The 23,811-nt window shown below is 42.1% G+C and overlaps 3 protein-coding genes across 3 annotated transcripts; 2 read left to right on the forward strand and 1 right to left on the reverse strand.

The window, feature by feature from the left end:
* Positions 1-49: 49 nt before the first annotated feature.
* Positions 50-13,918, forward strand: LOC136433165 (uncharacterized). The gene is made up of 12 exons (XM_066425066.1): positions 50-291; positions 777-843; positions 1,216-1,262; positions 1,688-1,806; positions 10,595-10,631; positions 11,555-11,583; positions 11,728-11,789; positions 11,974-12,064; positions 12,375-12,460; positions 12,876-12,929; positions 13,367-13,433; positions 13,815-13,918. Exons 1-12 carry the CDS (start codon positions 194-196, stop codon positions 13,910-13,912), a joined length of 855 nt encoding a protein of 284 aa, XP_066281163.1. The 5' UTR covers positions 50-193; the 3' UTR covers positions 13,913-13,918.
* Positions 13,919-14,104: 186 nt separating this feature from the next.
* LOC136433159 (UPF0764 protein C16orf89 homolog) lies at positions 14,105-20,912 on the reverse strand. Its single transcript, XM_066425058.1, has 8 exons — positions 20,679-20,912; positions 19,745-19,901; positions 18,608-18,705; positions 17,245-17,420; positions 16,935-17,097; positions 16,434-16,608; positions 15,932-15,996; positions 14,105-15,621 (listed from the first exon to the last, which is right to left on the reverse strand). Exons 1-8 carry the CDS (start codon positions 20,869-20,871, stop codon positions 15,383-15,385), a joined length of 1,266 nt encoding a protein of 421 aa, XP_066281155.1. The 5' UTR covers positions 20,872-20,912; the 3' UTR covers positions 14,105-15,382.
* Positions 20,913-20,956: 44 nt separating this feature from the next.
* LOC136433164 (galactosylgalactosylxylosylprotein 3-beta-glucuronosyltransferase 3-like) lies at positions 20,957-23,789 on the forward strand. Its single transcript, XM_066425065.1, has 5 exons — positions 20,957-21,320; positions 21,528-22,030; positions 22,496-22,590; positions 22,950-23,145; positions 23,357-23,789. Exons 1-5 carry the CDS (start codon positions 21,233-21,235, stop codon positions 23,453-23,455), a joined length of 981 nt encoding a protein of 326 aa, XP_066281162.1. The 5' UTR covers positions 20,957-21,232; the 3' UTR covers positions 23,456-23,789.
* Positions 23,790-23,811: the final 22 nt, after the last annotated feature.

Genomic DNA, 23,811 nt, shown 5'->3' on the forward strand with positions numbered 1-23,811 from the left:
AGGGGCCAGATGTGCCGGAAAAAAACAAGCTATTTTTCAAATATAAAAAACAGAAAAAGGCGGCCACCCTCATCGCAAGATCCGAACATTCTATGTTTATCTGGTTCTGTAAGCCATTCTTTGGAACGCTGTGTTCGAAGATGCAGGCTCGGTTGCCATGCCAACGTGACAACAGGGAAGACTGAGCAAAAACATGTCGATAAGCAGTGACATGTCGTCAAACATCTCTGACGTGATCATCAGTGAACAGACTTGTGAACGTCAGGAGGAGGACGTTGCGGCACAAGGACGGTAGATAATGTTCTGTGACTTACTTCTGTCACTTACAAAAGCAGAGAAAAGAAGTCAAGTCGCCTTGTTAAAAACTCATTTCGACTCCAAATGATTCTGTTGACGGCCGACAATCTCTCGATACTTGTGCTTGAACGAACTGATGAACTATCCTTGATATCCTAAAAACTGGTTGCGTTTTTCGACCCCTTCAACGACAACAAAGATTAACTGGACGGCGTTTGCTTTTCTGAACTGTATCGGGTCCATATGGTTATTATGTAACAAAAGCTCACTTAAGCTCGCTGGTTATTTTTCTCACGCGCCCACTGGCGTAACTCACATAAAACACTTAACGGTTATAAGCGATAAAAGCGTGTATTTTACCAAGAAACATTAGATCCTGTAATATGTAAATCATATATGTAAATGTACCGTTAGCGCTATATATCTCCCATATCATGTCTAATCTCACGGTAAACTTGCTCTATTCGCCCTATCTGAAGCGCACGATCGCGATCACGGGCGGCCTCGGGTCTTCCCAGTCTTCAGACGGCCTGGGAAACCTCTAAGGTAAGAAAGCTCACATTACCTTAATCCTTATGTATTTACACTAGATATTGAGAGCTTCAGACGTAACAGCTGCGGTATGGGCATTGTGTGGCCCAGTGCTTCTGAGCTTGAGGATGAGAAGGGGTTCGAATCCCGATCGCGATCTCAGTGATGTCGTTCGCTCGCATTGCACCATACTAAATTTCGGAATTTTGACCCTGGCGGGCACGGAGATGCTGTACATTGTGGTCCACTATTATCCAAAATTACGTGAATTTTACCTGTTTTGTAAGGCTAATACTAGATAGAGATTATTTTTTATTTTACTGATCTTCGTCTGTCATTCGACTGTCTCCACTGGTCGGACTGCTTTTCCATTTTTTTTAAACTCAGGGTATGTCCCGTCCTGGGGAAACATTTGCAGCTGAGTCGGCTACAAGGTTGGTCGTTGACAATGTTGTGTTTTTGACTGAATTGAAGTCATTATTGGTAAGTCATCTGCCATGCGAATTCACACGACCATTTCAAGAACACCAATTATCAAAGTCATAACTCTTATCTTGTACGTCAGTTTCTCTTAAACACGATTCAAAGTACAATCTGCAAAATCATGGTGATGATCTCGAAGAGTGGTCAAAACGGACAAGTTTATAGATACTAGAGTAGCCATGAAAGTACAAAAATTTAGTCAATATTTCATGAATTTTTCTAACGTCTACGTTTTAGCTACCACCAGAAAAAAAGCTCTAAGTTAGACTGTAACCGTTTCAGCATATCTTGTTACTACCATGGTTGATAGTATGCCACTACAAAACTGAGGAAATACAAATAGGACCTCATGTTTGCCCTGTTATTGACCAATCAGGGAGGATGAAAGAGACGTGTCTGGCGTCTGTGATGATCATGATGATACATCAGATGACCATGAAAAGGGTAGTGAGGAGACATCAGCTCATCTGAGAGACAGCGACTATAAAGAACAGGGTCAGTGGAGCACTTTCGTCGGTTACCAGAATTAAACAGATGTTCAAAGGAGAAGTCATAGCGTTTTTACGAAATCCAAAACAGGGCAGCTAGAAAACGTTATGATCTTCCATCCTAACATCTGCTTGGGGAATGGTTACATGGCTGACTTAGACCTACAACTAAATGTAATGATGCAAAAGTCCACTGCAAAAAAAGGAAAATTACGGCTTCAAAAAAATTGACAGAAATACTTTCATGATAAGACAGAACATAAATGATAGACCACAATAAATGGCGATTCAAAACGTGTTATTTTATTGTGCATGACAAAGACCACAGAATGTGGCACCCGTAACTCTAACATGTTTAGGTAAAGTCAAGTCGAGAATCGCAGCATAGACCATAGCAATGTTTGACAAGTGAATCTATTGTTGCTTCAGCATCATCGATGCTTCATTAATCGGATTCGTACCTGATAACTCATGCTTATCTTGGCTTATTGTTACAATGTCGACTTTTGCATTTTACCCCGTGGTTCTGTTGTTTGCTACAACGTTACAAGCATTGTCGTGAAGCTCCGTGGTTGCTGCTGCCGCGTCATTTCGTAGCCTCCGTTGCAGGCCTTCCCCCTAGCGATTTTCAACTTATCGGGTCCAGGTTCTATGGCTGGGGGCCATATCTGCTTGAGGCCCCCTATCTGCTTGGGATCCTGTAACCGCAGCAAGTTCACAGCGGTTACAGTATCCCAAGCAGATACGGGGCCTCAAGCAGATACGACCCACCCCCCCGCCCGCCAAAGAACCTGGACCCGATAAGTTGAAAAATCGCTAGTGGGAAGGCCTGCAGCGGATGCTAGTCATTTCGTGTGTCTAAACGGGTCAACACCGGATTTGGGCAATAATCACACAAAGTTTCGATACGGAACATTGATCCTAACGTTACATACTAATACTTCAACATACCTCTCAGTCTCAGATAAAGCAGATCTGGACCGTAAATGGATATGAGTAACGGATAACGATTTTGATTTGTTTTCTTACATGTTTTCGTGTTACATCTGTTTTTGGTTATTTATACATGTACTTCCGGTTACTTGTGTTACTTATGTCTCAGCAATCCTCTATTACTTATGTTACAGTTTTGTCATAAGTTTAATTTCTTTGTTACACTTATAATTTTACTGTTTTGTAATCTGGGCCCCATTGAAAGTCATTTTGTCAAAATTGAACGGGCCACAAAGCTGTCTGAAAATTCAAAAATAGAATGAATAAAACATTACAGATATGACTCTAAAGTCAGCACATTTCAACATGCAACTTCTACCACTTTTATGAGAGCATTCTAAAAATGTCAATCATATTAGGGCGTTTGTCTTTTGACGCTCTGAATCTGATGAGCTGACACTAAACGCTTCTCTGCCAAGCGTATGTACGAAAGGAAAAGTTCACTGTTTTAGCGAATATATCAACGCGTTTCACCCAATTCACCATCCGTCCAGTGGAGGCCTAGCCTGTCCTGTAAAGAAAGAAAGAACGAAGTTGGAATGTTGACTATCATCGAGTAAGGACAATGAGGAATCTGTGGACTTAAAGCGGATATTTCAACAGCTTCGAATTCGCGTAATACTTTGAAATGATTTTGAAATATAAATACAAGTAACGTTACCTGGAAGGACGCGGCAAATGTAGTGTTGCTGTCGGTCGCGGATGAAGGGTGCAGCAGGCCGTTCGAACCAGTGTTTGTCGCGGATACCATCATAAAAGCTGTGCGACTCATAAATAGAGCTCATGAAGGCTTTGCCATCAGGTTCTTGTGGGTCGACACGGGAACCACCTACTTTAGTGCAGTCCCGGTCCAGGTCCAAGGTGAGAGATGCACGAAACACCTTGTAGCAGGATCCACGCCACGTCGTAAAGCCTTCGGGGCAAGCTGCTGTAATGATATAAAACGTTTCGAATTTAGAGCCAGCATGTATATAGAATATGTGATGCTAAGTATCCAAATGAAATGAAAACAACCGACACACAGATAGACGCACCAAAAACAATACCTCTGTTCTTAATACAACACGGTGGTGAGTAATTATCCTTCATACTGACATTTTAAAACAAAAAACATATGTTTTCACACCTTCCAACGATGTCACCCACATAGCGAATTCACCAACACCTGTTTTATGTAAAGTGTTGTTTTGAAGTTTATGTGTTTGTGTGTGCCAGTGTGTGTGTGTGTGTGTGTGTGCGTGTGTGTGTGTGTGTGTGTGTGTGTGTGTGTGTGTGTGAGCAACACTCTATTAGCACAGTCCAGAGTAAAAGGACTGTGAGTAACAACACTGAATTCAGGGGAAGCAGACCACTAACTGATATAGACTACATAAAACAAAACTATCAAGCAATGAAAGAACTCACAAAGCGACTCCATTGGCTATCTGGTACTAGTATATGATATAAAGATCATAATTCTTTATACACGGGTTGACATGGATGTCTCACCTCCGTTAGGCTTACACCGTGCGTGTCCAGGCGGTCCGACAGGGCTTGAACAGCTTCCTGGCCAACCAGGTGGCCCTTGAGGTCCAGGATATCCAATGCCAGGTAGTCCCATGGCCCCCCTTTCTCCTGGAGGTCCATGAGGCCCAGAAGATCCAGGTGGCCCAGGGGTTCCGTTAGGGCCAGCTGGCCCCATTGGCCCCCTTTCTCCTAGAGGTCCAGGAGGCCCAACAGGCCCAGGGCAGAATGGTCCCACTTGTCCCCTTTCCCCTGGGGGTCCTGGAGGCCCAGAAGATCTATTGCTAGCTGGGGCTATGGGCCCCCTTTCCCCCGGGGTTCCAGGTGGCCCAGGAAGCCCAGAAGATCCAGGTGGCCCAGGGGGGCCGGCAAGTCCACGGCCAGCTGGCCCCATTGGTCCCCTTTCACCTGGAGGTCCTTCATTGCCAGTTGACCCCATGGCCCCCTTTTCTCCTGGAGGACCAGTAGGCCCAGAAGATCCAGGTGGCCCAGGGGCCCCAGAAAGGCCGGCTGGCCCTATGGGCCCCCTTACACCTGGAGGTCCTTCATTGCCAGCTGGCCCCATTGCCCCCTTTTCACCTGGAGGTCCAGTAGGCCCAGAAGATCCAGGTGGCCCAGGGACCCCAGAAAGCCCAGGGCCAGCTGGCCCCATTGGTCCTATTTCTCCTGGAGGTCCAGGAGGCCCAACAGGCCCAGGGCAGAATGGTCCCATGTGTCCCCTTTCCCATAGGGGTTCTGGAGGCCCGTTAGATTCATTGCTAGCTGGGGCTATGGCCCCCCCTTCCCCCAGGGTTCCAGCTGATCCAGGAGACCCAGTAGACCCAGGGCCAGCTTGTCCCACGGGTGCCGTTTCCCCCGGATGTCCAGGAGGACCGGCAGAGATATTGCTAGCTGGCCACATGGGTACCGTTTCTCCCGGGGTCCCAGGAGGCCCAGAAGTCTCAGGACCAGCCGGTCCCGTGGGACCTTTTTGTTTTGGAGGTTCAGGTGACCCGGTAGAGCTATTGTGAACTGGATCCGTGGACCACCTTTCTCCCGGTGGTCCACGAGGTTCTTGAGGCTCGGCAGATTCATTGATAGCTGGCTCCATGAGCCCCCCTTTCCCCAAAGACTCAGGTGGCCCGGGGGCCTTGGCAGACCCAGGACGAGCTGACCCCATGGGTCCCTTCTGCACATATCCCGGAGGTCCAGACCCAACAGAACCTGGTAAAAACGAAAGATGAATTTTTGTGTCAAAAAGATCGTGAAAACCCCTGGAATTTTACAATCGTGATGATGGTGAATGATAGAATGATAGAAGCTTTACTGACGCAACAAAAAGTTACATCCACTTTCGTAAGGTCAACTTAAAAATGCAAATACAAAATAAACCTTGACTTCGGATTTTAATTACTAAAAAGTAACTAACCGTAGGCTAACCGTAAACCACGAATATATGAATGCAATCAGATAGCGCTAATTGGGGGTTTCAGTATCTTTTAACCAAAACGTTAGATTCAGATTCAGATCTAGAATCCAAACATGATTGATACAACAGATGAGTAACCCAATTGTGAGGGGACGTCCGATTAACCTACGTTAAGAAATGTCATATAAATGGCACCTCGGACCTGAGATTATTACATTATGTGTGTGGGTCACAACATCAGCAATAGCTGCCTGTGTCCCACGTGTATTGCACTGTTGCAATCCCAATAAAATCCAAATCCAAACAAGAGTTCGGAGACCTCATATCTCCATGAACGATTCTATTTATGCAAATGACTTACACATTTACATAATATATGCTTCATCATAAACACCTGTATCTTACTTACACATGTTGTAATATTGACAGTCCTATAATTTTCAAATTAGATGAATTATGGTGTTTTTGCATTAATTACGTAAATTAGGAATTTATTTGCATAATTGGTATCTGTTAATGCTCCACTTTCCATAAACTACATATGTTGCATGTATTTGAGTCTTATAATGGAAAACATTGCAAATATAGATTTTCCTCATTAGCTATGCAAATTAAGTCCCAATTAGCATAAATAGCGTACTTCATTGTGTATATCACTGTCTAAGCTACCTGCATACTACATATCATGGAAATCCGTTGTTCCTTTGTTCAGTTATTCTCCTTAGAAGATTTTCACAATAAGAGCAAGCTGCTAGGGGGCCCAAGCCTACGCCACTTCTTTATTACATCACAAGCTATAGGGCAAATACCAGGGGGCCCAAAATCGACCTTGAATTTCGGCTTCACAACACCCGCCCACATACCAAATATCATTGTAATCCATCAAGAGGCTCTTGAGTTATGCTGACTAGAGTAGTGCGGAAACACAAACAGACAGACAAACACACACACATACACGTTGATGAAGGTTAGACATCCAGGTAATAAGATACGCCAAAAATAATTACTCAAGCAACTGGATAAGGTTTTGAAACAGTCAACACACACAGACACACCCAAAACTATATCTCCATTTTTCATGGACGTGACACTTACGTCCCAGCGCGGGCACGTGTAGGTCAGGCATCCTGCTTAGTTTGGCCACCTCTTCAGCAAGCTTTGCCATCTCATCAGAAAGAGACGTAACTTTAACTAAATTTAAAAAAAAAGTAACTTACGGTTATCGTTGTAAAGTTTGCAATCATATATTTCACAGCACATTTCTTTTTTTCATGTTGTGATTTATTCTATGACCATTGGTTTAGATTCAGTTTTGCACTTTTTTTCGGGGCACCACCACCACCGGCCGCACTTAGGCGTGCACCCTGGGCGTGATACCCACATCGGGTTTATATGTGCTCAGTATTATATATAAGATATAAGATAAGATATTGAAATAAGCTATATTCTTGATCGATATCTAACAACAGTTTGAAACATTGTAATGAAATGAAAGAAATCAAAAATTCGTACCAGATGGCAGATCACATGAATACATATAACTAAATTCCCCTGATGATTATCTTCCCGATTGTATCACAAAATAACATGGTGCACCGCAGCAGCAATAGATATCATTTTTTTCACCCTTATCTTGATTGCGTGCTTATTGAGAAAATTCCTTATAATTCCGTCGTGTTGAGTAATTGGGATTTCATAATCGTGATGTATATATATTTGATAGGGGTGAACGTTGTCAGGAACAAATGATGACAATAAGGTGGTATTTGATCATTACCAGAAAAAATGCCATGCTTTAGCTTGTGACAATTTTCAAGATATTATCAAAGTATAACAACATGTCCTATTAAAGTCACGTTCTGTTCCTCACCACAACAACACAGTAACAAACTTATCGGGCCAACAAACGATTTTTGTCATATCGTAGCGCTACCAGGTATCGTGCGCTACCACTTTGGGTCATGTTCACTTGTCAAGAATGACATGAGTAAGACTCCTTCGTACAAAGCAACGAAATGCGTTTGCCTCAAACAACACAACAGAATAACTGGCGTGGGTGTGGTGCCTGGAAAGTGCAGCATAAGCATTGACTCAAGCTATAAACATTATAATATGAAATGTTTGAAATGTCCCAGGTCAAGACTGAATATCAATTCATCTAACTTCCTTTTCTTACGCTGCTTTTGGAACATTTTATTTTCCATGAACGTTCGACATCGAGCAAACGCTTCCAGCGTGGACCATTCAATTATTTTGCCCTTTTTATTAAAAAAAAAAGTAAATTGCTGTGTTGAGACGATTAAAACTGATTTCAGTGACGTCGTTTCGGATCTTTTCAGAATCACGGTAGGTATCGTAAGAGTTAACATGTGTTATCAAAATAGCATGGAAATAGCAATTTGAAACAGTGCGCGCTTTCCTATACCAAGCATGGCCGTAATTAAGATACGTGACGACAAGACTTTTCTGTTCAAATTCTAACAAATTCAAATGGAAATTCTAACAAATCATACAAACACAGCCCACTGTTAAGGTGAGGGTACTTAAATCTATAAGCGATAAAGCGGACCTGCAAAATACGGCTGCAGTGCGACGATGGCCAAAGCAAACACAATGGCGGTGGTTTGCAACAATTTCTTGCAAAGGCTACCGCATTTCGGCTTGTTGTCGTCAGCGTAAGCATCATAGGTTGCTCCTGTTTGAAAACAAACAGAACAATCATGTTTCATGTTTTTTGACCAGATCAAAAGCATACATAAGAGGGTACATAATGATGAAGTATTCATGATGAAGCCTAAAATAAACAAGGTAATCTTTTTTAAAAGTCTTTCATTGCAAGTTTCAAAATAATTGACAGCAGCGCTATGTCTGTTTGCAATGTTTACCTCATTCGATATTGCAATTTTCTTAGTGCCGTGCGGTTGGTTTTTTGCCTGCTATATGATGACAATACACGGTGCAAAGCTTCATTTCAATTTAAACATTACGCCATGTTGAATTGATTATATGGATGGCATCCTCTGGGAACCCCAAAACTGATGCGAGCGTGCGAATAAAAAAATGGTTTTGCAAAAAAAGTTGCGTTTATCATGAAACCTACGTGGTTAGGATATGAAATATGGATCAGCGCTGTTCAAGGACATGGCATTGAAAGATTCTACATGCTACTATCGTAGTTTTTAGTTACATGTACAAGAGAAATCAATATTACAGTAAGGACGCTACACTTTGATGCATGTATTGTGATATCAACTGGTAACATGCAGGGTGAAAAGGGTACTCCTGATTGTGAAGTAGCCGTATACACTGCGAATGGATCTCAATTTTCTGCACATAGTCTGTAAATAGACCCTGGTTGGCTTGACCACCTATGATACGTCATAAAAATTCATGTATAATCATGACTTTATTTAGCACAGATTAAAACACATGTAAGAGTCAATTTGATATAGATTTGATATGACATGATTTTTAATCTTCCGATCAACAAAGCGCACGCAGGTACAAAATGACTGAAAATAACAAAGATAGACAACTCAAGTATCGTATGACGGGGGGCAAGGAAACATACCTCCGCTTGGGACGTATAGAGAGTTGGGTATACGTGCAGTCATGTGCGCACACGACTGCCAATCAGTCTGAGGTTGCTGCATGGGTGTGGTGCCTGGAGAAAAATTACAGCATTAGCAATGTCTCACGTAACATGCAAGATCATCTGACATGTTTGAAATGTTCCAGTTCTGAGACTGAGCATCAATTAATCTAACTCAATTAGTTTTACGCTGTTCTTTCGGAACATTTTATTTTTCATGTAACGTATACACTTTGAGCAAACTCTTGCAGCATGTATCAAGTCATTCAGCTAATTTGTTCTTCGAATCGTTTGTGATATAATAAGAACAAATATACACGTGATATAGTAGAACAAATATACATGCATACTTAGAGAGTTCAGCAATCTACTTCGTCATACGGACTTGTGGAAAATGTAGGCATCGTAGGAGGACACATACGTTATGAAAGTCACATAGCAACTTCGACAAAAGCGAGCGCTTTCCGATACCAAACTCGTGACAACCACTGAACAGGTCAAATTTTCGATTCGAGTAGGATTGAGGATGAAACTTCTAACGAATCAGGCAAACACTTGCTACCTTGTTTACACTGCTGCCCTCCGGCTGACATGATGCCACTTGTCAGGCCTCTGGTCAGCAAAAACTCGTTCTACACCAGGCAAGGCTTTCGTCGGTTTGAGCGTAGCTCGAGACTAAAAGCAATCTGTACCCTCACTTAACAAAGAAAAAAAGAAAGAAAGATGAAAGTAAACCGTATTTGATGGGTTTTAATATCACACACTTTGGCCAGTCCAGACCAATTCTCTGGAGACTCATGTCGTAATTGCTTTGGTCGCAAAATGTTGAAAGCAGCTAGATCTAACAAATGCAAATATAATTTCTCACGGTTTCTCTTAAGCCGAAAGCAAAATACTATATCATCAACGTTTGCTCATCCATATTTGGGAAAACAGTTTTCCAATTCTTTGAAAAGAGTAAGTATCAACTCAACAACAGTCGTTGTTCCTGAACACAACGGACATAAATGAAGATAGCTGATAGATATATACACGAACGAAACCAAATATGATATGGCAGTAAACATATATACATTCATAGATACAGTGTAATTGAGGGGATTCAAGTCGCCAAAAAAAGCAGGCTGTACAGGTATATATATATAAGCAGATTGCCCTCATGCAAAGGCTAAAGATAGATGCTAACTATTTCTTTAGCCAAAAGCAACATTTGTTGACCGTCAATACCAAAACACCAGCATAGGAGCCTGTTGTGGAGTCTAGTGTTTCAATACATGACGTCTGTCTGTCTGTCTACAGGCCCACCAGCGGGATATTTCCGGGACCATAAGAAGAGGTAAGAACTGAATCTTTCGCTGTCGTTTGTTTGTTTGGTGTATTTAGTTAGTTAGTTAGTTAGTTAGTTAGTTAGTTAGTTAGTTAGTTAGTTAGTTAGTTAGTTAGTTAGTTAGTTAGTTAGTTAGTTAGTTAGTTAGTTTGTTTGTTTGTTTGTTTGTTTGTTTGTTTGTTTGTTAGTTTGTTTGTTTGTCAAAAGCGTATTTTTATTGATGAAAGGTTAAGATATTTAGTACATAGTAACAGGTTAGGCCTGGACCTAGTTGCAAAATTTGACTTTGAGCCACGTAACATGAAACTAGCGAAGTTCGGTCATTTGTATCATATCGGTTTTGTAACCCAAAACAACATTTACAGATCTTGTAAATCGTTTCGGAGCGTAAAGCAGGTATGTCACTGGACTGCGCCTGATTGGGCAACATTGTCAAAGACATTCGACAACAGTCGCGTGAAATTGAGATTTGTTTTAATGAAATTTGCAGTTGGCAAAACGGCGCAAAGCAGCGTAATCACTGCACGGCTTTTTGAAATCTTAATCATTGTACATTGGGTTCTAAATCAGTGGCAGCACTGCAAATTCCAAGGAAACTATCTTGTATCTGATTTGGAGGTGAAACTGATGTGACATTTGGGCGCGGCCATTTTCCTTGTAGAAGTTATGTATTTTAGCCGTGCGTCGCACATCAGTGTGACCGCAAGGGTGAAATTCGCAAAGATGCGGCAATAATTTTTCGCTATAAGGTGCAGTCCAGTGAAATACCGCTAGGCTAGCTTTAGATACTTAATAATATGAATATGTCGGTTGTTAAGAATAGTTAAAGGAGCAATAGAGATCCTTGATGGGGGAGAGAGTTTGTAGCCAAGGGGAGTTTCAAGTAAGTCAAGATGACCTCAAGTACCTTTTTTGTCTCATATTTCTTCCAGCTCAGTCTTAACAGAAAGCTCATTAGCAGGTAAGTAGAGTTTTATGATTAAGTCTTCGAAAAGTACAACGATGTTACGTTATTGACATTTATTCAGCTACACTATCTTGGGGGTGTAAAACCTATTAGCGCTGCGACAAGTTTCTCTGAATTTTTTTACGTCTTTCGGTACAGATTTTGCGGAACAGTATAGAAGAGGTTCGTCGTTAGTCTCATCAACAAGCGGTCGCACCACAGTAAGTTTTTGTCCCGATTTCTCAGTAACAAATCTATTGGTTTTAAATGTGGTTCGCTGTCTGACTAGCCAGTAAACATTTCCAACTTTCAACATAAAATACACGAAATGTCAATTTTGTTGATGGGTGCAACCCGGCTTTACAGCTATGTCTGATAATGGCTATGCCGCCTCTCATCCTCCAGTCACAAGGCTCTGCGTTGTCTGGGTTCAGCAGACGCAGCAGCTCTAGTTCCTCAGGGGCATCCTGGGGCAGCGTATCGTCAGGTGGCAGCGGTGAGTAACGTAACTAGTAACAGCTGCTTAGATAGGGTATCCATCTGTAGTTGGTCAATACTTGAATCTGTATCAAGCAACACGGAATAATAGCATTTTGACAGGAGACTTGTACTTTACAGTAGGTGAAGACTGGTCATATGAAATCAAGTGACGTTCCACACCAAATTTGGCCTGCGGTCCGAGTGTTGTATGAAGTGACAAAAAAGGAGGCCCGGTCGTAATGCATTAACGAAATAGTCCCACGCTACAATAATTCTAGCACTGATGTTTTATGTTCTAACAGTCCCGTTTGGTGTTGTGTTCACAGAGGGTAGGACTCAGAGGCTCTCCAGCATTCTGAAAAAGCCCAACCGGTCCCTGGTGAAGGAACAGGCTCTGAACGAGTTTTCGAAGGTAACGTTATCTCTGCCTGCATGATGCGCTCACCCATAAAGGTAACGTTACAGACAGGCTGAAGCGGGAATAAGATCTGCCGCAGTGAACAGGAAGCCGGTCTAGATTTACCGATGGTGATGCCCGAAACGACACGGCGAAAGCTTCTCCAGACCATTGCCGACTCTTCCAAACCCATTTCCAAGCCTTCTCCAAAGCAGGATTTCCAAAGTTGCGCGACAGAGTTTCCAAAGATTAGAAAAAAACATGTAACAATCGCCACGATGAAAGCAGTATGAAGAACTAAAAGAATGTCACTGGTTACATCGTAATTCCAAATTCTTATCATCAATTTGTGTGGAATGTAAGGTTTTTAAAGCTAAAAACATGGTTCAATGTTAGACCGCGCTATGCTAACCACGTCTGTCATCCTCAGACTGACGAGCACCTGGCGTACATCCGGGACGAGGCACTGAAGAACCAAGTGGAGGTGAAGTTATACAGACACAATGTCACCATTGAATAGCAGAGTTCTTTTATTCACAACCAAATATATAAGCAAACGTTTCAATGACTGTCATCTTCACCAGGGCAACACTGAATGGTTCATTGTGCACTGAAGCTAGGTACTACTGCTGAGCCAGTCAGTATTGCCCTGATGAAGATGACAGACAGTCATCGAAACGTTGGCTCATGTATCTACTTGGTTGTGAATAAAAGAACTTTGCTATTTAGTCATTCTCCAACCTGTTTAAATCATTCACGAATGTCACCATTCATTTAACGTAGATCTGGATGGGCTGGTTCACTTCTTGACTGATCCACACGATTGCTTGTTTCTATTACTATTAACGTTCTAGATATAAACGATTATCAGATGTACTTGCAAAGAACGACGGCTAACGATACGATGATGCGATATTTCAGCTGCCGATCGGATTTCTTATAACCATGAAGAAAGAGGTTCTGACGGTCATACAAGAGACTGCAAAAGGTAATGAACTCAACAGTCACCTGGTCTCCAAAATTCCACTTTTTACACGACCTCGCGATACTCTTCAGATGTAACAGCCAATCGGCTATAAATTCAGCACCAAGGAGAAAACTGGGATGAAGTGAGACTCGGGATTTTAGGCAATCTGAACTTGTGTAATGTTGTGTTATAAAATATGCCGGTAGCGACGAGGAAACTCATAGAGTTTGTGCCCAGTAGCATAAGTTTCAACACTGACCTATGTGTATGTGTTACGATTTATGACCTTGAAAAAGCGTTCTGTTTTTAATACAGGCTATCTGTTTCCAGATTTGCGATCATGTATTGTTCCATTAAACACGTGTGAATCATTAACCTCTGAACATGATTTCTGTCCACTAGAGTACAAGAAGACCGTAGGACCGAACCACAGGCTGACCATGGATGCTCTTCAACGAGTGGATGAACTTACGGAGGAAATTAAAAGAATGGGATTCTAGTCTTAACTGTCATTGAAGAAGTTTATGTCTCACCTTGCATATTTAAGTAATATCCATCTCTACCTGACATATTATCAATTGTCAACGTTAGATGTTAGAAGTCAGGTTGTCCTTAATGAGTTTGTGTAGATGGTTTGAGTGAGGAATGATGAGAAGCACTGCAGAAGCGCTGACTGAACACACGACACCACATTAACTGCACTCTTTTACTACTTTATTGTTCAAATAACCCCCCCCACACATTTGACCTAGCAAACACTCCATAACATTACACTGTAACACTATACTTTGTAGGAAAGATTTCAGCACAACATTCGCTACAGATGTTGTTACATGTTTGTGACTTTCTCAACAAAATTCCACAGCTTGTAACTTATCTAAAATACAGCTCTATCGCTGAACCTGGAGAGATAATTGAATCTTAATTTTAAGTACACCATGATTGGAGGACAAGAATCTGCAATATGTACAGACCCAATTTGAGAGTAAGGAATCTAAAATTGTCATCCTTATTTTCATTACTAACATCACCTTCATTTTCCTCACCATCATCTCCATAAATTTACTATCATCTCCATCATAATTATCATCATAAAAACTGCTTAGGTCACCATAATTCAGTGCAAATGCCGCATTATTTAAGACATAAATATAAAATCATCTCCAAAAATAAGTCACCACAAAATTCACAAACAGGATCCGTATCCCTAAGAACATTGCAAGTTCACAAAAATGGCATGCATCAAATTACATATCTACAACTAATCATTTCCCCATTTGATACTGTGTAACATGGATGGAAGTAACAGAACAGGGCTATCAGGCCTTTTTGATATAAAACACAAAAATATCCTCCCAAAAATATCATGTTCATTGCACTCTTATCGTAGCCAGACATAAACCCTGCAAAGGAAACAGGACAAAAAGGATGTACATTACATTTCTAGTCTCTTTGATACTGTAATAGGCATGGGTCAATCCCAACCAACTACAACATACAATGTACCAGTATTCTCAATATAACTATCAGCATAATCACTATCTACATATGAAGAAGTGATCTTGAAATTGTGTTTTGTTTCCTCTTTGACATCTGATGATATTCCACTTCACAAAGTTCTACCATTATTGCTAACATTTTCTCAAAATCCTGTATATCCACACATTCCTCAGAAACTCAGTTAGATAGTCTTATGCCACTAAACTGAACATTATGACATTCCAATAATAAATGCATTTTTCAGAAAAGGTGACCATTTTCAGTCAAATGCAAATGCAAACATACCTCCCTGCACAGACCAAAAATACACAATTTTTGAAACGAGGATATTATTCTATTTTGACATGAAAAATATCTGGGGGGTGTCGGGAGGGTGGATGAAATCATTTTAACCTATCCTTTGTCAAAAGGTAAAAATACTGCATTCGACTGACGGCCTTAAATAGTTCAAGGACAAGAATAAAACAGTTTCATATTTTCAACATTCGTCTAAATCTCCTCCTGGCAAACATGCGAGCAAAGAAGATCAAGACCACCGCTCCACCCAGCATAAGGAGCAGCAGCTGCCCCTGCTCCCCCAGCTCAAAAGGACCCGGGGTGGGGACACCCTTCCTGCCTGTATCCCCCGGCAGGTAGGGGTCCACCAGGTAATGTAGAAACACTGCCAGCGCTCCGGCTCCCACTGCTGTCTTGTGGGCCAGGCACCCATCTGATGGCACAGGGGACGGCACAAATTAGTGGAACCACAAAATGGTAGTACTGGCAAAGAAACTTCGTCAAATTTCAAATGCAAAGTTTGGCAGTGAGGGAAGGGCAAGGGATGGCTGATAAACAAAGGACATCATGCAATGAATCAAGACTGTGGCTTTTATATATGAGTTGATTTCATATGCAAATGTAGTTACTTGCTGCATTTATGATGTAGTTATGTCAGAATTGTTGTGATAAAAAACAGGGAATGAAAGACAGGAAAGTTGCAAGCAAAATATTGCCAAGAATGAAAGGAAATAAAAAACTACCTTTCAATGCCTTTTCTTCCAGTAACCTCCTTTTAGGTGGTGGGAACAGGCCACCCTGCATCTGTCTACAAGGAGTGGGAAGGAAATACATGTAATCAGAAATCATCATGAAACCATGAGGCACCATAAGTAATTGAAGCTGAAGCAGTTTGTGTTTGGTAAGCAAACTTTTAGATTTGTTGTATCACCTTGTCCTGTTTTCTGACTATGGAACAAATACTGTTGGTTAGTTCAGAGCATCTTTGAAATTACCAAAAGTTAGATTTACCAACATTGTTTTGATGTTAGAACTCACAATTTGGCATGAGGGTAACCCCCGGTTGAGAGCGGTTCAAATCAATAAACCAGTCTATATACACAATCGCTTGAGCTATGAGCACTGCAATGCAAACAGAAGACAGCATTTGTAGCTATGACAAACTCCTCATTAACCCTTTTGATTGATATGAAAATTAAAATCATTATCATATCAGTTTTATTATAATGAAGGAAGCACAAGTACTTGTCCTGTTTCCTGATGACCCTGTTAGCTGCCTCGTCATCATCTTCCTCCATATCGCTGCCGACCTCCCCCGTGTCCCTCCTGAAGCAGCCAGACGCGTCCTGCCACGTCAGGATCATGTCCAGCCACGGCTTCCGCATGAACTCGTGGTATCCCATCATGCCACAGGTGAAGACTGAAACAGATTGGGGACAAAGAGAGTGATTTTTCTTTCTTGTAAAGTTACACTCATGATTATGACTATGATTATTCTTCCACCCATAATTCTACTTTGTACACTTGTTTTAAACAAACAGTGATCATCTTCTTCATTGACTTTGTCTCGTACTTGTTTTTCTGTTACAGTAACAGTTTATACAGCTTTGCTTATGTATATATATACATCTCTTGGATTGAATACCTGAGGTTTTTCATACAGAAATAGATCAAATTGTATGAAAAAAATCTACAAAGAAAAATCAAAGCATGGCAAAAACAATAGAGCAATAAAAGGTCTCTTACTCTGCTCCATGAAGATGTCCTGTTCACTGGGCTTGAGTCCCCTCCTGACCATAGCCTCCACCTCCCCCAGCATGGTGGAGCAGAACCGATGTTCCAACTCCTGCACGCCTCCTGCAATACTGTGTTTCCTCGCTAGGGCATCCAACTGATCTGTACAGCCCAACTACATGGGAAGGGTGAAATATCAGTATGCATCCAAGGAATAGATTCAAATGCTATATTCAAGTACACATTGTCACTCCTGGTAGATTTTGATGCACTGATGTTCCAAAAATTTATGTCTAAGGGTGTGCCATTCATGGAAACCCACCTGTTCCCCTAGCACAAAGAACAGCAGCTGGTGTGTCAGGTAATATGAAGCCTTGCCGGGAGCGCTCATCACTTGCCAGCACTCGTCGTCCACTGTACACTGCTGCTTGGTCTCCCCGCTGCCCAGCAGACCAGTCATACACTTGTCACTCTTCTCTTCTGTCAGCTCATCACCTCCTGTGGGTGTATGAGGGTGGGATAGGGGAAACCAAACAGCATTACGAACTGAGCCAATTCAGAAGCGTATTATGGAAAACCGCAGTTACTGCGGCTCCCCCGCTGTGCGGAGTGCTATTGACACCTTGGCGCTAGCAAATAACCGCCTGGGAGCTTGACTCTAGACCAAAGACACCAAATACCAATGCCTTGTATCCTTGAATTGATTATTACGAAGTGCGCTACAATCCCGGAGCTTCTCTGGCTGACTGGAGCTTCTCTAGATTAGTAAAGCTGTCTCCTGTATTCACATTCGTTCATTAGAGAGCTAAACAATGGTCTTCCTTCACAGTTCGGTGACGGAATTTCCTTTCAATAGTGAAGCCAATCAGCGCTCTCCTTTCCTGTGACGTCCTTTCCTGTGACGTAGATATCACGGGCCATCTGTCTCAGAGTGGTCACTTTAGCGTGGGAAGCGGTGTTGGCCACACACGCGGATCGTTCTACCCCCATGGCAGGAATCAACGTCAACCATGGCATTTGTGTTGCCAAAGTTCTAGCTAGGTCTAGCTCAGGATTGGATTCAGTGAACCCTGTTGAGGAAACTCAACTTATAGGGAGACTGAATACCACAATTAGCGGACGTGTGTTTCAAACATAACGGTAGGTCTAGCTCACGATTGGATTCAGTGAGCCCTGTTGGGGAAACTCAACTTATAGGGAGACTGAATTCCACAATTAGCGGACGTGTGTTTCAAACATAACGGTAGGATTTACGTTAGCTCAGTACTGTAGTGAGCCCTGTTGGGAAGACTAAAACAGTCTGAATTCGACTTATAGGGAGATTTGTTGAACATAATGGGAAGTCTAGCTCAGGGCTGGCTGTGTGTGCTGTGGGGATTAGCAGAGTAATTGACACCTAGCCGAGAGTCAATAAAACTCCGCCTGTCTGCGTCCAGACCGCTCATTTGCATTATACGCTTCTGAATTGAGCCAGTTCGTAATGGTCAGGAGTAAAACATGTCTCCACGTGTGCAGTCATTGCTCAAAAGATATTTTCCAACCTGACATCTCTCATTTATTTCCAATATATTTCTATTGGTTTAACTGTAGAGATATACGTATATACAGCCAGGACTGCCCTACTAGGCAGTGGCTATGGAGAATAGCTTATTACTTCTGTACTTAATAGTTCTGTACTAACTCACCCCTCTTCCTGTTGGTCTGTCGAGCAGCCATGGAGAGGTCAGCTTTACGGTAGTGGTGACGCATCTTCCACGGTCGGGCAACTATGTACTTGAAATTGCTGTGAAAATGTGAAAAAGGTGTGAACATAAGGCATACGAAATAGCCCCAGGCATAAACAAAATGCATTGAAGAGAATGAAAACAGAAAGTAGTGCATATAAAGTACATGTACATGTATGTACTAGCTATAAAGTACAAAATGTACATATACATGTACTATCTTCTATAGCAGGCTCCTTGGCAGGTATTTCAACATTTCTGAGAAAAGCTGAACAGCTGGACAGTAGTAGTAATAAAGAAAAGAGTGCATGTAACGTAACATGACCTATTTACGTGCAGAACCTATTTACGTCCGATTTGGCTCATGTCCACATGTCACGGTGTATTATGCCAAAGCCTGTTCTCATGAGCAATAAAGAACATCATAAGTATGATCCTTAGCCATCTCTTTAATTTTTGCACAGCAAAACATAATGGCCATGCGTTTACCACCTGAACGCCACGTGCCGCGCATGTGGGGGGAATTTACAAATAAACATTGTTTTTTTCCTTCGCGTTAAGCAAGTGGCTGGACAGACATAGTGATTTTATTATCATTTGTCTGCAGACTACTTTGGACAGTTACTGTGCATTTTTTTCTGGTCTATGTTTTTCCAGCATAGCACTAGAAGGGAAAAGACCGAGGTGGACGATAATGGGTTACCCTAGCACAATTCTTCATCATATACCTAAGTATAAATACATGCTCGCACGGCGTTAAATAGGCGGAGAAAAACTTACAGACCATGCATTTTCTTTTTAGAAGAGCTGATATTTCTGACCATGGGTTTAACATTTGGCTCTGTCCGTGCGGTTTTAAGATAAATACGTTTTGAATAAATCGGACGTAAATTGGTTATGTTACGTTACATAATTTGTGAGAAAAAAAGTCGCAAGATCAAATTTCAGCCAGCAGAGTCTGCTGTTGTGGCTAATATAGAGTACTTGGTGTTCAGTCCATCATTCACCTAGGTGGACCTCTACTCTTTGTGTGGTGCTTTCAAAGACATGTTCAACTTGTGGTTTTTAACCATTAGTTGCCATGGCAACACTGCTCACCTGAAGTACTCCGGATCCTTGTCCTGCAGGTGAGGGATGGCCATGTTTCCCACACCTGATGCCTTCGTGCTCAGTTCCTTTATGTGATCCGCCGTGGTGCGGTCCAGACGCAGACGCTTCCCCTGCTCATACTCCTCGCGAATCATGATGAGCTGGCCTGTGACAAGAAACAACAAAACAAAAAGTTTGGAAACTTTCAGTTGATCATACCTCTATTACTTCTTTATTAACTGCATTGTATTATATATAATTCAAAAGCTTATCCTTTGAGGCTGACTTCTTGGGTGCCAATCTCAAACACTGTATTGGCATGGGATAGTGGCACTTTTGTTTTGAGACCCACTCACATTACCAGTCTTGGTGTTTAATCAATCAATGCATATGCATGATCACAGCAAGTGCGTTTAATAACCGTTGTAAAGAGATTGAGTGATAGATAGGCTTTCCAATTATATTCAATGTTAACGCAATGGAATTGATAAAAGAATAACAGAGATATGATCAACTTTCAACATTTCTTAAGTTTCACAATTTTTGGGTGTTATATCACTGTTAAGCTTTAGTAAAAGAGATCTTAAAAGGTTAATGACCACTGACTTTATCTGGAGGCGTGGCACGGCCTGTTACACGGCATTCAAGGCGATCAGTGACATTTCCGATTTTGACAATTTCACACCTCCCGCTGCTGGTGGGTTTCGTTGATGGGCGGTTCGACCGGCTCATTATAAAGCAGTTTTCAAACAAAAGTGAATCCTATCAAGCCCCCCCTCCCATAGTAGACGGAAAGCTGAGGTGAATATATGATGCAGACCAACATTTTGTGATATGTCTGTCATGATGGAGCAGACTCTGATGTTCCAAAAGTCCTTTTTAAACCACTTTGTCACCGCATCTAATGTTACATATGGTAATCGCTAATAAGTAAATAAATTACCTTCCAGAGCTCTGAGTCCAAATATTCCATCGACGTTCATATCTTTGTAACTGTCCGCATAATAGTCCACTAGTCTATCTACAGAGTCAATCATGGTGTGCATGGGCATGGGGAAGTGTAAGGAAGTGGGTAGAAACGCCAGGACCAGCGACAACACCAGTTGAACCGCCTCCACATGCATCCTGCTCACCATGTTATTCACCCGGAAGTTGTACTTCGCTGCTGCCAGGGGGCGTTTCCAACCTACTATACCGTATAAATCTGCTAGTCGGCGCTTTTAAGTCAGGGCGCGAGTGTTGACCCTTGACACGGAATTTAAAATGTCCGGAAGCTCCTAAAGGTATACTTTGCCATATGGTTTTAGACTTGCGTAAGAAAAGAAACCGTTAGGCCACGTTTTGAGCGTTTCTGAACCCGTGCAAAATCTCCAGGAATGAAGTAAAGTGCAATTGTTTTGTGCAAAATGTATCTTTCTCATAAAGGACTCATGTTCGACATGATTTGATTATCTTGCTTGGGAACCGTAAGTTGTTTCTCTGATAGATGCAGTCACTATGGTACGTCTGCTGTCGCTGAAGAAGCTACTGCTGGTGTACTTTGTCATGTCCACTGGTGCTCTACTCTGGCTGATCCTCAACTTCGGTGAGTCTGACTCTGAGAGCATTGCTGAAGCTGATGACCCCCCCCCCCTCTATTTCAGGAATACCGTGAACGTTATGTTCATACGCCTTGCATTCCAGTAGTAATACTAATAGTGTGGTTTACTGTCATGACTCGGAATTTCGAAATTTTATTGATGCCAAATGTCTTTCTTCATGTCCATTCTGGTCTTATTTATGACTCTCACAGGCCTGTTCTGCCACGCAAGCAGTAAAGAAGAAGAAACACTTCTCACAAAGACAAAAGAACTAAGACACTGGGAGGAGCGTCTGCGGAGAAGGGAAAGAGACTTACAGAAGAAACCCCAGGAAGATGCCAGCCTCCCCACCATCTATGCCATCATGCCTACCCACACCAGGCACGTACAGAAGGCAGAACTCACGCGCCTTGCACAAACCTTCCTGCACGTCAAGAACTTTCACTGGATCCTGGTGGAGGATTCCGACAGTCAGACAGACCTAGTGACCAGGTTCCTAGCAACGTGTGGGATCAAACACACCCACCTGAACATCAAGACTCCAGAGAACTACCAGCTGAAGGAGACGGACCCCAACTGGCTAAAGCCTCGCGGCGTGGAGCAGAGGAACGCGGGACTGCAGTGGCTGAGAGAAAACCTGGACGTGGGCAGGGATAAGGGCGTGGTTTACTTCGCTGATGACGACAACACGTACAGCTTACAGCTGTTTGACGAGGTAGCGCTATGGTAGATGGCTTATGCACTTATACAGAGCCTAGGTGTGACAAGTCATTCAATGTTGAAATACAGTATAAAGAATTGCCCGAGTGCCACTGTTTGCCCAAGAACTGGTGACAAGGGAGATGTATGTGTGTACTTACTGATTTGTATAATTATGAGTAAGAAACCAGCTAGTATTGATATTGATTATGGTTATTCATATATGGCCTCCGTTGGTCAATATTTATGTAAATTGTTGTAATATGTAGTGAAGAAAACACAAAACACATGTACACAATTACCAATTTTTCAAGCTCTGGAGAAGATGATCATTGTTTCAGGCATTCTCTTCTAATCATTAAAGAAATAAAAGCAAGACGACCTTGCTGTAGTTCTCCTGTTGGCTGGATGTGTAACAGTAATTGTATAAGCCATCCCATAATGCACTATGTCACATCTGATTCAGTTCTTTCTTTTCCAGATGAGGCACACCCGCGGTGTGTCGGTGTGGCCTGTGGGGCTGGTTGGGGGGATGAGGTTTGAGCGACCGGTGGTGGAACACGGCAAGGTTGTCAGGTCTGTTAATACAATTGTTTTGTAGGGCAGACTAGTAAATTATCTACTACCGTAGTAATGGTACTGTCACTGTGCACTAGTTCTGACCTTAGGGATGGTAAGTACATGTAGAAGATATACACAAGGGACATCACTCATGGGGGATCATTATCATCATCATCATCCACTGGTCTCTGCATCTGCAGTTGTTGAAACGTCCTGCAGCTGCTCATTGGGGCATGGTATGTCCTGTAAGATGCACTTAGTATGGTTCTTCTCAAACATCTTCTCTGAAGGACTCTAACTTCTGTGGGTTATGTGCAAATTACGTTCAAAACATTGACTTATGATTTGATTTGTGATTCATCACTACATCTCAGATGGTACACGTACTGGCGACCAGAGAGGCCCTTTGCCATCGACATGGCAGGATTTGCTGTGAACCTGCAGTTGATCCTGCAGAAACCACAGGCAAAATTTGAGCTGCGTGTGCGGCGGGGTTACCTGGAGTCGTCTCTCTTAGAGCACCTGGTCACCATGGAAGAACTTGAACCGCTGGCAGACAACTGTACCAAGGTAAGACCAACGTTACTGTACCTCATCCTGCGTATTCTTGTCTTTCCTTACTTCATATTCGGAATCACTTTTATCTTAATAATATACAAAAAGTACATGTACTTGAGCATGTGTCTATGAAACTAACACTTTTGGATTTTGTTAAACTGTATAGTCTGTTTTGGAGTGAACTCAGTTTTTCCTAACATGTCCTGTTCCCCGTTCCCCACAGGTCCTAGTCTGGCACACGAGGACGGAGAAACCAAAGATGAAGCAGGAAAATTATCTCATTCAGGCAGGACGACCTTCAGATCCAAGAATAGAAGTGTGATTATGATTAAGTTAGGTATGTAGTTAATATTCAACTAGTTAAGTTAACTAGGCAACTCATCTGGAAGTTTTGTAGTTAGCACCGAAGACTACAATCTTGTTGTGTTATGGTTATTTTACCTTTAGTTCAGTGTAACATGTAGCACTGCAAAGCACCATCACAATTTTTCAGTTTCAGTCAAGAAGTATAAGTTATCTACCCAATGAATAAGCCCCTGATGTAGATGGTAACACGTTCCCTTGTACAACTGTGTTGTACCATATCATGCTTTCATAGATATTTCCAGTAACTGCTTCAATGTTACAGTCATTAAAGTCAATCTGAAAGCAAACAACTTCTTAGTCTCTGGCTTGATT

Source organism: Branchiostoma lanceolatum, chromosome 4, assembly GCF_035083965.1.
Source record: "Branchiostoma lanceolatum isolate klBraLanc5 chromosome 4, klBraLanc5.hap2, whole genome shotgun sequence".
In the NCBI taxonomy this organism is placed as follows: Eukaryota; Metazoa; Chordata; class Leptocardii; order Amphioxiformes; family Branchiostomatidae; genus Branchiostoma; species Branchiostoma lanceolatum.

What these genes read in the sequence shown, in the direction of transcription:
- LOC136433159 (XM_066425058.1), bottom strand. Translation starts at nt 20,871, where the DNA reads ATGGTGAGCAGGATGCATGTGGAGGCGGTTCAACTGGTGTTGTCGCTG. An exon ending in TGGACTCAGAGCTCTGGAAG is followed by an intron (nt 19,902 to 20,678) that starts GTAATTTATTTA and finishes TTCTTGTCACAG; the next exon opens with GCCAGCTCATCATGATTCGC. An exon ending in GTCATCAGGAAACAGGACAA is followed by an intron (nt 15,997 to 16,433) that starts GTACTTGTGCTT and finishes CACTCCTTGTAG; the next exon opens with ACAGATGCAGGGTGGCCTGT.
- LOC136433165 (XM_066425066.1), top strand. Translation starts at nt 194, where the DNA reads ATGTCGATAAGCAGTGACATGTCGTCAAACATCTCTGACGTGATCATC. An exon ending in CAACAAGCGGTCGCACCACA is followed by an intron (nt 11,790 to 11,973) that starts GTAAGTTTTTGT and finishes CTCATCCTCCAG; the next exon opens with TCACAAGGCTCTGCGTTGTC. An exon ending in CACTGAAGAACCAAGTGGAG is followed by an intron (nt 12,930 to 13,366) that starts GTGAAGTTATAC and finishes GCGATATTTCAG; the next exon opens with CTGCCGATCGGATTTCTTAT.
- LOC136433164 (XM_066425065.1), top strand. Translation starts at nt 21,233, where the DNA reads ATGGTACGTCTGCTGTCGCTGAAGAAGCTACTGCTGGTGTACTTTGTC. An exon ending in CTGGCTGATCCTCAACTTCG is followed by an intron (nt 21,321 to 21,527) that starts GTGAGTCTGACT and finishes TGACTCTCACAG; the next exon opens with GCCTGTTCTGCCACGCAAGC. An exon ending in GAACACGGCAAGGTTGTCAG is followed by an intron (nt 22,591 to 22,949) that starts GTCTGTTAATAC and finishes ACTACATCTCAG; the next exon opens with ATGGTACACGTACTGGCGAC.